The sequence below is a fragment of the Prosopis cineraria genome, unplaced genomic scaffold, assembly GCF_029017545.1.
Source record: "Prosopis cineraria cultivar Desert tree isolate PC_DT_omini unplaced genomic scaffold, ASM2901754v1 PC11, whole genome shotgun sequence".
NCBI lineage: Eukaryota > Viridiplantae > Streptophyta > Magnoliopsida > Fabales > Fabaceae > Prosopis > Prosopis cineraria.
In genome coordinates, this window is record NW_026555342.1 from 5049208 (window position 1) to 5062298 (window position 13091).

The 13091-nt window shown below is 33.8% G+C and overlaps 1 protein-coding gene, 2 long non-coding RNA genes and 1 pseudogene across 3 annotated transcripts; 2 read left to right on the top strand and 2 right to left on the bottom strand.

The window, feature by feature from the left end:
* Window positions 1–3446, top strand: LOC129286037 (psbP domain-containing protein 3, chloroplastic-like; annotated as a pseudogene).
* A 318-nt stretch (window positions 3447–3764) lies between these two features.
* Window positions 3765–5519, bottom strand: LOC129286604 (uncharacterized). The gene is made up of 2 exons (XR_008587487.1): window positions 5180–5519; window positions 3765–4082 (listed from the first exon to the last, which is right to left on the bottom strand). It is a non-coding gene; the product is annotated as an uncharacterized LOC129286604 (long non-coding RNA).
* An 826-nt stretch (window positions 5520–6345) lies between these two features.
* On the top strand, window positions 6346–9177 carry LOC129285025 (psbP domain-containing protein 3, chloroplastic-like). Its single transcript, XM_054920571.1, has 9 exons — window positions 6346–6533; window positions 7379–7552; window positions 7645–7707; window positions 7803–7883; window positions 7975–8057; window positions 8146–8221; window positions 8558–8676; window positions 8784–8828; window positions 8983–9177. Exons 1-9 carry the CDS (start codon window positions 6455–6457, stop codon window positions 9007–9009), a joined length of 747 nt encoding a protein of 248 aa, XP_054776546.1. The 5' UTR covers window positions 6346–6454; the 3' UTR covers window positions 9010–9177.
* A 305-nt stretch (window positions 9178–9482) lies between these two features.
* On the bottom strand, window positions 9483–11039 carry LOC129285026 (uncharacterized). The gene is made up of 2 exons (XR_008587059.1): window positions 10733–11039; window positions 9483–9755 (listed from the first exon to the last, which is right to left on the bottom strand). It is a non-coding gene; the product is annotated as an uncharacterized LOC129285026 (long non-coding RNA).
* Between the last annotated feature and the right edge of the window lie 2052 nt (window positions 11040–13091).

Genomic DNA, 13091 nt, shown 5'->3' on the forward strand with positions numbered 1-13091 from the left:
ATGTAGTAACTTGGATTCTAAGCAAAGATTCCATTTCTCAATGAAATTTGTTGTTCTTCAGCTTTGTCATTGGATTACAAGACTATGCAATAAGACTCAGTCTCTCACGTTTGTCCCATAAGCATCAGTTCATCCATCCAACAACCCTGTGCTGCTCCTTCTAGAAGGCGGCTGATTATTCTCTCTACTCTCGCTGCCTTTATATTTGCCCCTACTCTTCCATATGCCTTTGCAGGTACTGCTATCTTCTTCTTCTCTTTTGCCTGTTAGTTGCATCTTTTTAAAAAAAATCATTGTTATTCAATTTCACCCTCAGATTCAGATGCTGATCGTATCTACACCGATGATGTAAATAAGTTCGAGATAGCCATTCCTCAAGGTGATCTAGCTTAATTTGTCACGGCAAAAAACTTGATCTTTGCGTTACACTTTCCCAAATGGCTTGTTTGAGCTGTTCTGTTTCTCCCTCAGAATGGTTAGTCGAAACTGGAGAGCCTAAGGATTTAAATCAGTCACCGCTTTCTACCCACAAGGGGATTCGAGTTCCAATGGTATTCTTCTTCTTATTCTTCGTGGGTCAATGTGCGTTTGTATATATTCGCTAGCACTAGCAAAGTCTAAATCAGTTGGTCTAATTAGTCAGCATAGTGATCCCGGGGCTGGGTCCGGACTTTACTAGGATGGAGGGTCTGTTTGGATTTCAGTTGGGTATAATAGATTATAAAAATAATTGATTAAGTGATAGATTTTAATCATAATTGATTATGTTATAACATAATCTGTTTGGATACTGTTTTTCTAAAATTGATTTTAACATAATTGCAGATGTTTGGATAATTTAATCAGAATTAATTTTTAACTATATAAATTACTATATAATTTAATTTTTAAACATCAAATATAATTTTTTAAATATACAAAGTTTAAATTTTATTAAGAAAAAAAAAGAGAAAGAAGAGAGTTTAATTTTATTTTTATTAAATTATGTGCTTTTTTTGTAATTTTTTCTTGGGCCTTTCTTTGTAATTTTTCCCAACATTTTTGACAAACTTTTGGCGGAAAGCTGGTGAGAGGAGATTATGAAAAAACGCGCGTTTTATCTTTTTAATCGATTTCTGCGTTTTTGTGCTGTTTGGGTGATTTTGTTCAAAAAATCAATTCTAGACTGAAAACGCGCGTTTCTCTGTTATCCAAACATACGCGGAATCATTTGGCAAAGTGGATGAATTTGCTGAGACTCTGGTCGGTTTCCTCACTTTCAATTTCAGGAGTCATCTTGTCTTTTTTAGATAAATGTTAGATTGTTATTGAAAAAATTAGCTCGATAGCTTTAAAAAATACAACTCTTATAAATTATGTGATTTCTAAATATTTTAAAATATAGCCTATTCATAAAATTCATTGAATGTGTTTTTCCTTTTTTATCCTCAATAAATATATCATTAAAACATAATATATCTGATTTAACCAATCTTTAACTGACTGGATCTTTCATTTTTATCATCAAAAATTATATTGTGTGTGCTCCCTCTTTGATTTATCATCTCTGAATATTTTCTTTATCAGATTTTTTAATCTAATTTCCTTGAATCATCATATTTATATATCATATAGTACTTTTCTTCATCAAAATTTTTGATCTGATTTGCCTAGATTACCATTTTCATCACAAAGCTTTTCCTCTCTCTCTCTCTCTCTCTCTCTTGTTTTTCCTAGATATTACAAAAAGGATATTAGACAATGAAAAAAAAAACTCCATTACTAATCTGCGATATTACATCATTGATATATATATATATATATATATATCAATGATAAATAAATTCATAAGTTTTCATTGATATACAATAGTATATCATTGATATACTATCGTAAATCAAAATAACTAAACAATCAGATATAAACTTATCTATAATTGATATATAGTCGTATATTAATGATATAGTATTGTAAATCAGTAATACAAAAAATATGTAATCATTTACCCAAAATAAATCAAACATAATCCACAAAAAATTTTAGACTCTTAACTTATCATAGAAAATCAAATATATAAACTAATAAAATAAAAAATATGAATCCGTAGCTCCGTTTTCCCACTGGTGTGCTCCGTTCCGTCGAGTACATTGATGTATCTCACCTCACGTTTGTCTCTTGCTGTTGTAACTGTGGTTCACTCAAACTGCTTTGCTATCTCGCATTTGTCTCTCTTGCGTCGAATTTTGTCTTCTCTCTCTCATTTGTTTCTCTCGTTCTAAAGATTTCTTTCTTTTTTGAATTTCTTGATATTTTAAAAAATATATTAAAAAAGACAGTTTTATAAATTAATTATTATCTAAATATTAAAAAGGCATTTTTAAAATTTAAGAAAGGATAGGCTATTTTTTTTACTTGATCTTTTAATATGAGAGCCCCATTGTTATTTGTTCGTCAAATTGCAGGTCAGTTGGCAAGACAGAAGCTGGCGGAGACCTCCAGATGTGGTGGCTCAGCTGATAGATTGTAAAACTGCTAATGGTAATGCAGCACCAATCCTGCTACTCAGTTCAGATCCTCCGCATTAAATGTGTTATATTTCAAATAAATTGAATTATTCAATTAAAAATATAAAATTTAGTATAATAACAATCACTCCGTGACTGCCGGCAATCCAGGCCCTATTTCTTTCCTTTTATTTTTGGAGATCCTTTGATTCTATGGATGCTCTTGCATGGATGCGCATATAATACTGTAAGAAAGAAATAATTAAAAAAAAGGTGGAAATGAGTGTAAATAAATGAATTTGACATTATATGCTCACTTTTGTTGTATTCTCAATCCCAGTGCCTGACTTAAATTGTGTTTCAAGCTTCTATTGCATAAATTATTCCCCTCAAAATCCTGGCGAGGCTCGCAGACATCTTTACTCGGCTATTGGGATGGCATCAAATGGTTGGTATAACCGACTTTATACGGTCACAGAACAGGTTTGCCCATCTCAATTTAGTTCATACCATAAATCAAAGAGAGTTTTTCTGTATTAACCCAACCAACAAACTTGGGGCTCAATCCATTATCGCTCTTGCTTCCATGTAGTATGTGGAAGACGCTGCCAACAAATACCGCTCCCAAATTCAAAAGGGGAACTTAGAGTACCCCCCAAAAACCAAAAAATTACAAGTGGCTTTTGGTTTTATTTAGACTCTCTCCCCCACCCTTCACCTTGCAAGTGGCTTTTTGGTTTTATATACTAATGCCCAATCACCGCTTTGCTCCTTTGCAGGCGGTCGCGTCATTTAGGTTTATGTGAATTGGTAGTTACCATAGGAAATGCTGCATCTATTGCTATCAAATGTCATCTTCTTCATCCCCATCACTTGTTAATTGATTCTATTTTCAATTTTTTGGGAATGGAGAAATTGAAAACTGTATCAGCTGCAGCAGATAATAAGAAGAGCCCTTTCTGTGTTGCATTTTAGCCGTTTTCCGTTTCGGGCACCAAAACTTACTGGTGCCAGATATGCAAGCACAATATTATCCAACGGAACATAATACATACAATCTTAATAAAAGGGTAAATTCCTCTTGATAAATCATGAAATTGAACTTCATTCAAATCTTAGGAACTGTTTTTCACCAATACAAAAACTTCCACGTCAAAATAATACCGCCTAATCTCTTTAATGCTCTCATTAAACTCGCCTAGATTTGGTTGGAAAAATGCTAAACTAAAATTAAGAGACGTCATATATGTAAACACATCACTTTTGTGTGTGCGGGGAGGATTACAATAAATCGCTAAAATTTCCAGCATTTCCAAATCTCATCTCATAAAGTTCAAACTATGTTCCGTGCTTGAGAGTTTATTTATTTATTTTTTTTTGGCGGGGGTGGGGGGTGAGGATTTCGCCAATGTGCAGGCAACGCGCTTGAAGCAGAACAATAAGCGCTTCAATGCAGGCAAAATAATGAGCCACAAAACTAACAAAGTAGTATACCAATAACAAGTTTACATACAAAGCTGCAAATTCAAGTCAACGAAATGCTTATTATTAAACGTCTTAGAACATGAGATGATGCAGTCCAGGGCTCTGGGAATCTACCTGCAAGAGTCATATACTTGTAAGCAATTTGAAGGAGCGAAATTTTTTTTTTCCTGAACTCATTTCTTTTAATTTCATTTATACAAAAAAGAACTCCTTCACAGTTCACTTACATCACCATTCTCCATTATCTCATTACCATTTACAAGGATAATCAAATCCCAATATATAAGCTAGGTATATGCATAAAATATTGAGTGTGTCAGCCTCAACCTTGGACTACGCTCATGCTGAATTAAATTGTCAGCCTAGTAAGAATCATACTATACATTCTTCCATACATCATCCTTGCGCATCCATAAAAAGAATTATGCTTGCCGACCCCGAAATTTCAAATACTTGAATACTAATCATTGATCATACCAATAAATGGGATGACATTCCAAAGAACTCAACATTTTTCTCCAAATAAGATTTTCAAATTTTTTTTAGGTCACATTCTAGAATTGAAACACTATACCTCTCTACTCACACCCAGCCACCTCACCCTTACGTATATTCAAAGTATCAAATCAAATTAGAGACAAATAAAACTCACGTTTACCCTTATACATTTTTCCCTTCCCCCATGGCAGACAAATAAAAACAGAATCCAAATCCTCTTGGAAATATACAGAAGTATACAAAATACTTTCCAACGGAGTACCTTTTTGGATTTCAATTTACATCTGACAAAAGTACTTTGTGGATCCAACTATTTGATGGATTTAGTAAAAGCACATCCCAAATATAGTTTGAACGGGTTGCCTAAACAGGCTGCGGTGGAATTTGCATGGGAAAGCGTAATTATAATTAGAAAAAGGAGGGAAAACTAAGAGCCAAGTTGAATAGATCCAAAAGGGATGAATTGCATTTCAAAAAACCCAGCATTCTGCCTACCCTAGAAGAACAGAACCCCGATGCATAACATCATTTTCATATTCATCCACACGCACCTTAATTCATTATAAAAAGAAAATTACAAGTCCACATCTCAACCAAACAAAAACAAATACAAAATATTATCGCACAACGATTGATTAAACCAGAAGAAAACTAACAGACAAGCACATAGTACCGAGATTTGATTGATGAGATTTTAGAGTAATCAAACACACCTGAGAGAAGCGGCAAGACACGAATCCCAGGTCAGTGAGAAGAATGAACAGAAGAGGATGAGTGAGAGTGGTGAGAGGAAGGAGAATTTAGCCTATTGTAGACTTGTTCACCGACGAGGTAAATGCCGAAAGCCACGAGGGCGATTCCAAGCCCAGGGGTGGCGTGTCGGAGCTGATTCGAAAGCATCGGATGCTTCCTCCACTGATCCCTCCTCCTGAAAAACTCTCCGGTATGTCCCCTCGCCATTTTTCGCTGTTACGGCTTCGCTGCTTCTCGTTCTTTCCGTCGTCGCCAGCTACTCGAGACAGTTCCTTCATTTCAGATCATTTATAGTGTCCTTTGTTTGGGTGAACTTGGGCTTTACCGTGGGCTAGGCCCAAATGGGGTCCTGTGTTTTGTTGAACGGATTGTTTTTAGTTAAATAATACTTTTAATTCTCTTACTTTATATAATATTTTAATTTAATTTTTTAATTTTTTAAAATATTTTTTAATCCTTTAATATTAATATTTTTATTTTTAAATAATTATTTTTTTATGTTAATCATTTTTATTTTTAAAAAAATTAAAATTTAATATGTTAATATATGATAATGTTTTATCAATATTTAAAAGTTTAATGTAAAAATTTATTGAAGTGAAACTAACAGTATTAATATTATAGGATTAAAAAAATATTTTATAAAATTTATAGACTAAAATAAAATGTTGTATAAAGTTAAAAAATTAAATGTATACTTAACTGTTTATTTTATTTTATTTTTTTGAGTGAAGTTTTAGAAGTTTGACTGTTTGGGTTTTGATAAATGGATTTTTGAGACGGAATAAAACTCACGTTTTTAACATATCATACATTTTCTTTAAGTAACCAAGTGAGAAAAACAAAACAAAACGAATAATTTGGAGAAAGGAAACTAAAGGCTTTTAATGTCCATGATTATGAATTTCTTCGATAAATTATGGATAAAAATATAAATTATGAATCATGATAGGGATTTAAGATAGCCACTGGCTTCATTGTTTGGCGTAGCACAGGGATGATTCCTGATAGAGAGAATATGATTGTATGTGGATGAGAGAGAGTGAGGGAAGAAGACAAATTGTTGGAGCCATGTTTTGAACCACAAAATTGAGGTTGGCCCCAACTCAACAAGTAGACCACAAACTACAAAGTGAAGAGAGGAATATCCTCGGCACTCTAGTCCCGGCTTGGAAACATGAAATCAATAAGAGAAGAGAATCCTTTGAGTTGAGAAAAATCGTCCAAGAGCTAATATGGCGTCCATTTCGTGCTTCTGTGCTTTGCAGAGGCGACCTACCCTCTGCTACTTGCTAGCTTCTCCCAACGACAGAGGTCAGTGTTTGACATTTTGCTGTTTGATTATTTATATTGAAATATATTTGTATTCTTATTTGTATTTTAAATATTATAATATCTTAATTGGGTGATCTTTCATTTGGGGGGAAGAAATTGCCAATGCTGAATGTTGAGGTTAGAAGTCCAAAACTGGTCAAAAATAGACTTGTGAATAATATGCCCAGAGTTAGCTAAATACATTATCCCTTTTTTATAGAACTACCATCTAATGTTAAATGCCGTTAAATTAGATTCATGTATTATTACATTGAATAGGATATAATTCTCTCAACACGATTCTCGTGCACATGACATATGACATCTATAAAAATTTTGAAGGGAAATTTGAGTAATGATCTATTAAGTATGAATATCCTCAATTCGTCCTCCGATGGCTTCATATTTGCTTAGAGTTCGCTCCTAGAAGTATAGTCCTCCCTACCCCCTCACATCAATCCCACGAGCCGCGATCTCAATTCTCATTCCATTGCAGTAGGGGAGCAAGTCAAAATAGAAAAAGTCGCGTTGGGTTTAGAGACAATTAAACTCAAACTAATGACTTCCATCTTATCAAAGAGACACTCTACTGTTAAGTTATATCCCTTTCCTTGCCCCTTCCCCCTCCCTCCATCTCTTTCGCGTTGAATCATCAAAGGTAGCCGTAGGCTCTGTATTTGACTCATCCACGGGCATTCCTCTCTTCAGTGGCCATAACGGACACAGTGTAAACAAATTGGATTCATTTCTGAATATTCAATATCCAAAACTCAGTCTCATAGTAATGTAGTAACTTGGATTCTCAACAAAGATTCCATTTCTCAGTGAAATTTGTTGTTCTTCAGCTTCATCATTGGATTACAAGACTATGCAACAAGACTTGGTCTCTCATGTTTGCCCCATCAGCATCAGTTCATCCATCCAACAACCCTGTGCTGCTCCTTCAAGAAGACAGTTGACTATTCTCTCCTCTCTCGCTGCCTTTACATTTCCCCCTACTCTTCCATATGCCTTTGCAGGTACTACTTTCTTCTTCTTCCTTTTCTTTTGCATGTTAGTTGTATCTTTTTTTTTAAAAAAAAAAATCATGGTTATTCAATTTCACCCTCAGATTCAGAAGCTGATCGTATCTACACCGATGATGTGAATAAGTTCAAGATAGCCATTCCTCAAGGTGATCCAGCTTAATTTTTCACGGGAAAAAAAACTTGATCTTTGCGTTTCACTTCCCCAAACGACTTGTTTGAGCTGGTTCTGTTTCTCCCTCAGAATGGCAAGTCGGAGCTGGAGAGCCTAATGGATTTAAATCTGTCACTGCTTTCTACCCACAAGAGGATTCAAGTTCCAATGGTATTCTTCTTCTTCTTCTTCTTCGTGGGTCAATGTGCATTTGTATATATTCACTAGCACTAGCAAAGTCTAAATCTGTTGGTCTAATTAGTCAGCATAGTGATCACGGGGCTGGGTCCGGACTTTACTAGGATGGAATCATTTGGCAAAGTGGATGAATTTGCTGAGACTCTGGTTGGTTTCCTCACTTTCGATTTCAGGAATCATCTTGTTTTTTTTTTTTCAGATAAATGTTAAATTATTATTTGTTCATCAAATGCAGGTCAGTGGGCTGGACAGAAGCTGGCAGAGACCTCCCGGTGTGGCGGCTAAGCTCATAGATTGTAAATCTGCTAATGGTAATGCAGCACCACTCCTGCTACTCAGTTCAGATCCTCAGCAATAAATGCGTTATATTTCAAATAAATTGAATTATTCAATTAAAAATCTAACATTTAGTATAATAACAGTCACTCCATGACTGCCAGCAGTCCAAATCCCTATTTCTTTTATTTTATTTTTGGAGATCCTTTGATTCTATGGATGCTCTTTCATGGATGCACATATAATACTGTAAGAAAGAAATAATTTAAAAAAAAAAAGGCGGAAAAGAGTATAAATAAATGAATTTGACCTCAGACACTTACTTTTGTTTGTATTCTCAATCCCAGTGCCTGATCTAAATTGCGTTTCAGGCTTCTATTACATAAATTACTCCCTTCAAAATCCTGGCGAGGCTCGCAGATATCTTTACTCGGCTATCGGGATGGCATCCAATGGTTGGTATAACCGGCTTTATACGGTCACAGGACAGGTATGCCTATCTCCATTTAGTTCATACCATAATCAAAGAGAGTTTTTCTGTGCTAACCCAACCAATTAACATGGGCTCAATCCATTATCACTCTTGCTTCCATGTAGTATGTGGAAGACGACGCCAGCAAATACCGCTCCCAAATTCAAAAGGTGAACTCAGAGTACCACCACACCCCCCCCCCCAAAAAAAAAAAAAAAAAAATTAAAAGTGGCTTTTGGTTTTATTTAGACTCTTCCCTCCAACTTGCAAGTGGCCTTTTGGTTTTATATACTGATGCCCAATCACCACTTTGCTCCTTTGCAGGCGGTCGCGTCATTTAGGTTTATGTGAATTGGTGGTTACCATAGGAAATGCTGCATCTATTACTATCAAATGTCATCTTCTTCATCTCCATCACTTCTTAATTGATTCTATTTTCAATTTTGTGGGAATGGAGAAATTGAAAACTGTATCAGCAGCAGCAGCTAATAACAAGAGCCCTTTTTGTGTTGCATTTTAGTCATTTTTCCTTTCGGGCACCAAAATTTACAATTGCTAGAAATACAAGCACAATACTATCCAACGCAGCATAATATATACAATCTTAATAAAAGGGTAAATTCCTCTTGATGAATCATGAAATTGAACTCCATTCAAATCTTAGGAACTGTTTTTCACCAATACAAAAACTTCTACGTTAAAATAATACCACCTAATCTCTTTAATGCTCACATTAAACTCGCCTAGTTTTGGTTGGAAAAATGCTAAACTAAAATTAAGAGACATCATATATGTAAACACAAGACTTTTGTGTGTGGGAAGGATTATAATATAATAATAAATCGCTAAAATTTCCAGCATTTCCAAATCTGATCTCATAATGTTCAAACTATGGTTGGATTTCGCCAATGTGCAGGCAACGCGCTTGAAGCAGAACAATAAGCACTTCAACGCAGGCAAAATAATGGGACACAAACACTAACGAAGTATACTAATAACAAGTTTACATACAAAGCTGCAAATTCAAGTCAACCAAAGGCTTATTATTAAACGTCCTAGAAAATAAGATGATGCATTCCAGGGTCCAGGGAATGTACCTGCAAGAGTCATATAATTGTAAGCAATTGGAAGGAGCGATTTTTTTTTTTTTTTCGAGAACTCATTTCTTTTAATTTCATTTATACAAAAAAGAACTCCTTCATAGTTCACTTACATCAACATTCTCCATTATCTCATTCTCATTTACAAGGAGAATCAAATCCCAATATATGAGCTAGGTATATGCATAAAATATTAAGAGTGTCAGCCTCAGAGCCTTGGGCTACGCTCATGCTGAATTAAATTGTCAGCCTAGCAAAAATCGTAATAGACATTCTTCCATAAATCCATAAAAAGAATTATGCTTGCCGACCCCGAAATTTCAAGTACTTGAATACTAATCATTGATCATTACAAATAAATGGGATGACTTTTCAAAGAACTCGACGTTTTTCTCCAAATAAGATTTTCAAATTTTTTTTAGGTCACATTCTAGATTTGAAACACTATACCTCTCTACTCACACCCAGCCACCTCACCCTTGCGTACCTTCAAAGTATCAAATCAAATTAGAGACAAATAAAACTCATGTTTACCCTTATACATTTTTCCCTTCTCCCATGGCAGACAAATAAAAACAGAATCCAAATCCTCTTGGAAATATACAAGAGTAAACAAAATACTTTCCAACGTAGTGGAATTTTGCATGGGAAAGCTTAATTATAATTAGAAAAAGGAGGGAAAACTAAGAGCCAAGTTGAAAAGATCCAAAAGGGATGAATTGCATTTCAAAAAACCCAGCATTCTGCCTACCCTAGAAGAACAGAACCCCGATGCATAACGTCATTTTCATATTAATTCACGCGCACCTTAATTCATTATAAAAAGAAAATTACAAATCCACATCTCAATCAAAAAAACAAAAAACAATTACAAAATACTTTCGCACAACGATTGATTAAACCAGAGGAAAACCAACAGACAAGCACATAATACCAAGATTTGATTGATGAGATTTTAGAGTAATTAAACACACCTGAGAGAAGCGGCAAGACACGAGTTCCACATCAGTGAGAAGAATGAACGGAAGAGGAAGAGTGAGAGTGGTGAGAGGAAGGAGAATTTAGCCTATTGTAGACTTGTTCACCGACGAGGTAAATGCCGAAAGCCACGAGGGCGATTCCAAGCCCAGGGGTGGCGTGTCGGAGCTGATTCGAAAGCATCGGATGCTTCCTCCACTGATCCCTTCTCCTGAAAAACTCTCCGGTATGTCCCCTCGCCATTTTTCGCTGTTATGTCTTCGCTGATTCTCGTTCTTTCCGTCGTCGCCGTCTACTCGAGACTAAAGCTGCCGGACGTGGAAGGCCGGGTTTGAAGCCCTATTTAAGTAAAAATTCGAGTTTTAAAAATTATTATTTTTAAAATTAATTGAATTTTACAACATAACTCTCATAAACTTTATAAAAAAGAGCTTAGTCCTAATAATTTTTTAAATTCTATTATATTTTTTTTTTTATGGAACATGTGTTTGAAGTTAAGAGGAACCTGCTTTTTTAAAATCTTAATCCTACATGTATTGCATTATTATTAATTTTAATTTATTTTAAAATTAATTTAATATAATTTAACATATAATATAAAATTTCTAATATTTTTTATTTTATAATTATTATGTTTGTGTATTTATAAAAAAATTATTTTTTAATTAAGATTTAAATTTTTTTACTAAATTTTTAAATGTGTGTTGTTTAATTTCTAAAAGATTATGAGAATTTTAATTTTTTAAATTTTAAAATATTTTAATTAATTCATAGTGTTTAATTTTATTTTAATTTTTTTACTTTTTTCAGAACAGGCTAAGCTTTGAACCATTCAAATAAAGGTATGGCCTAAAAAATGAGTAAAAAATGAGAAATTGAGTTTAAGAGCTCAGGTCCTTATGAGTTGGGCCTTTAAAGGTTAGGTCCATAAGAACTGAGTTCGTTTATTTCCCAACTCTACTCAAGACAATTCCTCATTACAGATCATTTCTACTGTCTTTTGTTTGGTTGAACCTGAGCTTTACAATGGGCTAGGCCCAAATGTGGGTCCTATCATTTCATTGACTTGTTTATTTTTTATTTTTTGAATATAAGGCCACGGTAAAAATATTGTATAAAAGAATTAAAATTAGGTCATATCAAAAGTCAAAATGCTTTTATAATCATTGGGAGCATCATCAGGTAAAGTAGCATTAAAATGGTCGTTAGAAGCCTTGTGAGCAAGGAAATTGGCACAACAATCTGCTTCTCTGTAGACATGTTCTAACATGACCTCTCAATTTTTCATGATAACATTTCTAATGCTTTTGATGATTGATAAGAGTGGATGACTCTAAACTAAGTTAACCTGTTTATTTTATTTTATTTTATTTTAGTTTTTGGAGCAAAGTTTTAAGAGTTTCACGGTTTGGGTTTTCATAAATGAATTTTTGGGACCGAATAAAACTCGTATTTTTAACATATCATACATTTTTTTAAGATAATAAATTTTTTTTAGTTTTTTAATTTTATTTCAATTATTGATTTAGCCTTTAAAATTTAATATTTATCAAATTTTTAAAATTTTAAAATCATATACAATTAATCCTTTTAATTTAAAAGAAAAATAGCATCTTATATCCGACACTGTCAAATCAAATTTTAGGTCTTACTAGAGGTAAAGCATCTTCCATCAAATATTACAATCTCAAGAGCACAGTTCATAGTAGAAAGCAATGCTCTTTAGCCCTATGCATTTACAAAAGCTACATACAATAAAATTAGTCAATGAAGTCGCAATTTATGCTTTGAGCACTACAAGTGGACCAAGCAACACGTTTATTTCTTTTTCTAAAACACGATCAATGGTACTGAACCAATATAAGCATCCAAAATTCTGACATGATCAAAAGAGGTGATCAAAAGAATTGGCTCTCGACATGATTTGAAGCTTCTAACGAGTTCCTGTACACCGGCAATTTTTGAAATTATTTTTTCTCAGCACATTATTGATGTTTTTGTCGGCATTACTAATACCATTATTAATGTTACTTTTTTTCTTTGACCAACATATTATTATGCGTTACATCCCAATGCATACACAATGCTGCCTCTTTTTATGCAATAATATTAACAATTTAATTCTCTAACTTTTTTGGATTGATATGACTCGGGTGATTTTGGTTCTCTACCTGGCAAGTCTCAATGCTCAACCTTTCGTAGAAGACTGTTTTTCAGTATGAAAAATGAAAAATCGTATACCATCTTTTATTTTAATATAATGATATTAATATATTTTATAAATATAAACATGTGATTGTCTAAATCTAAATAATCATACAGTTATCCTATTTGAATCGAAAATTTATAAGATAT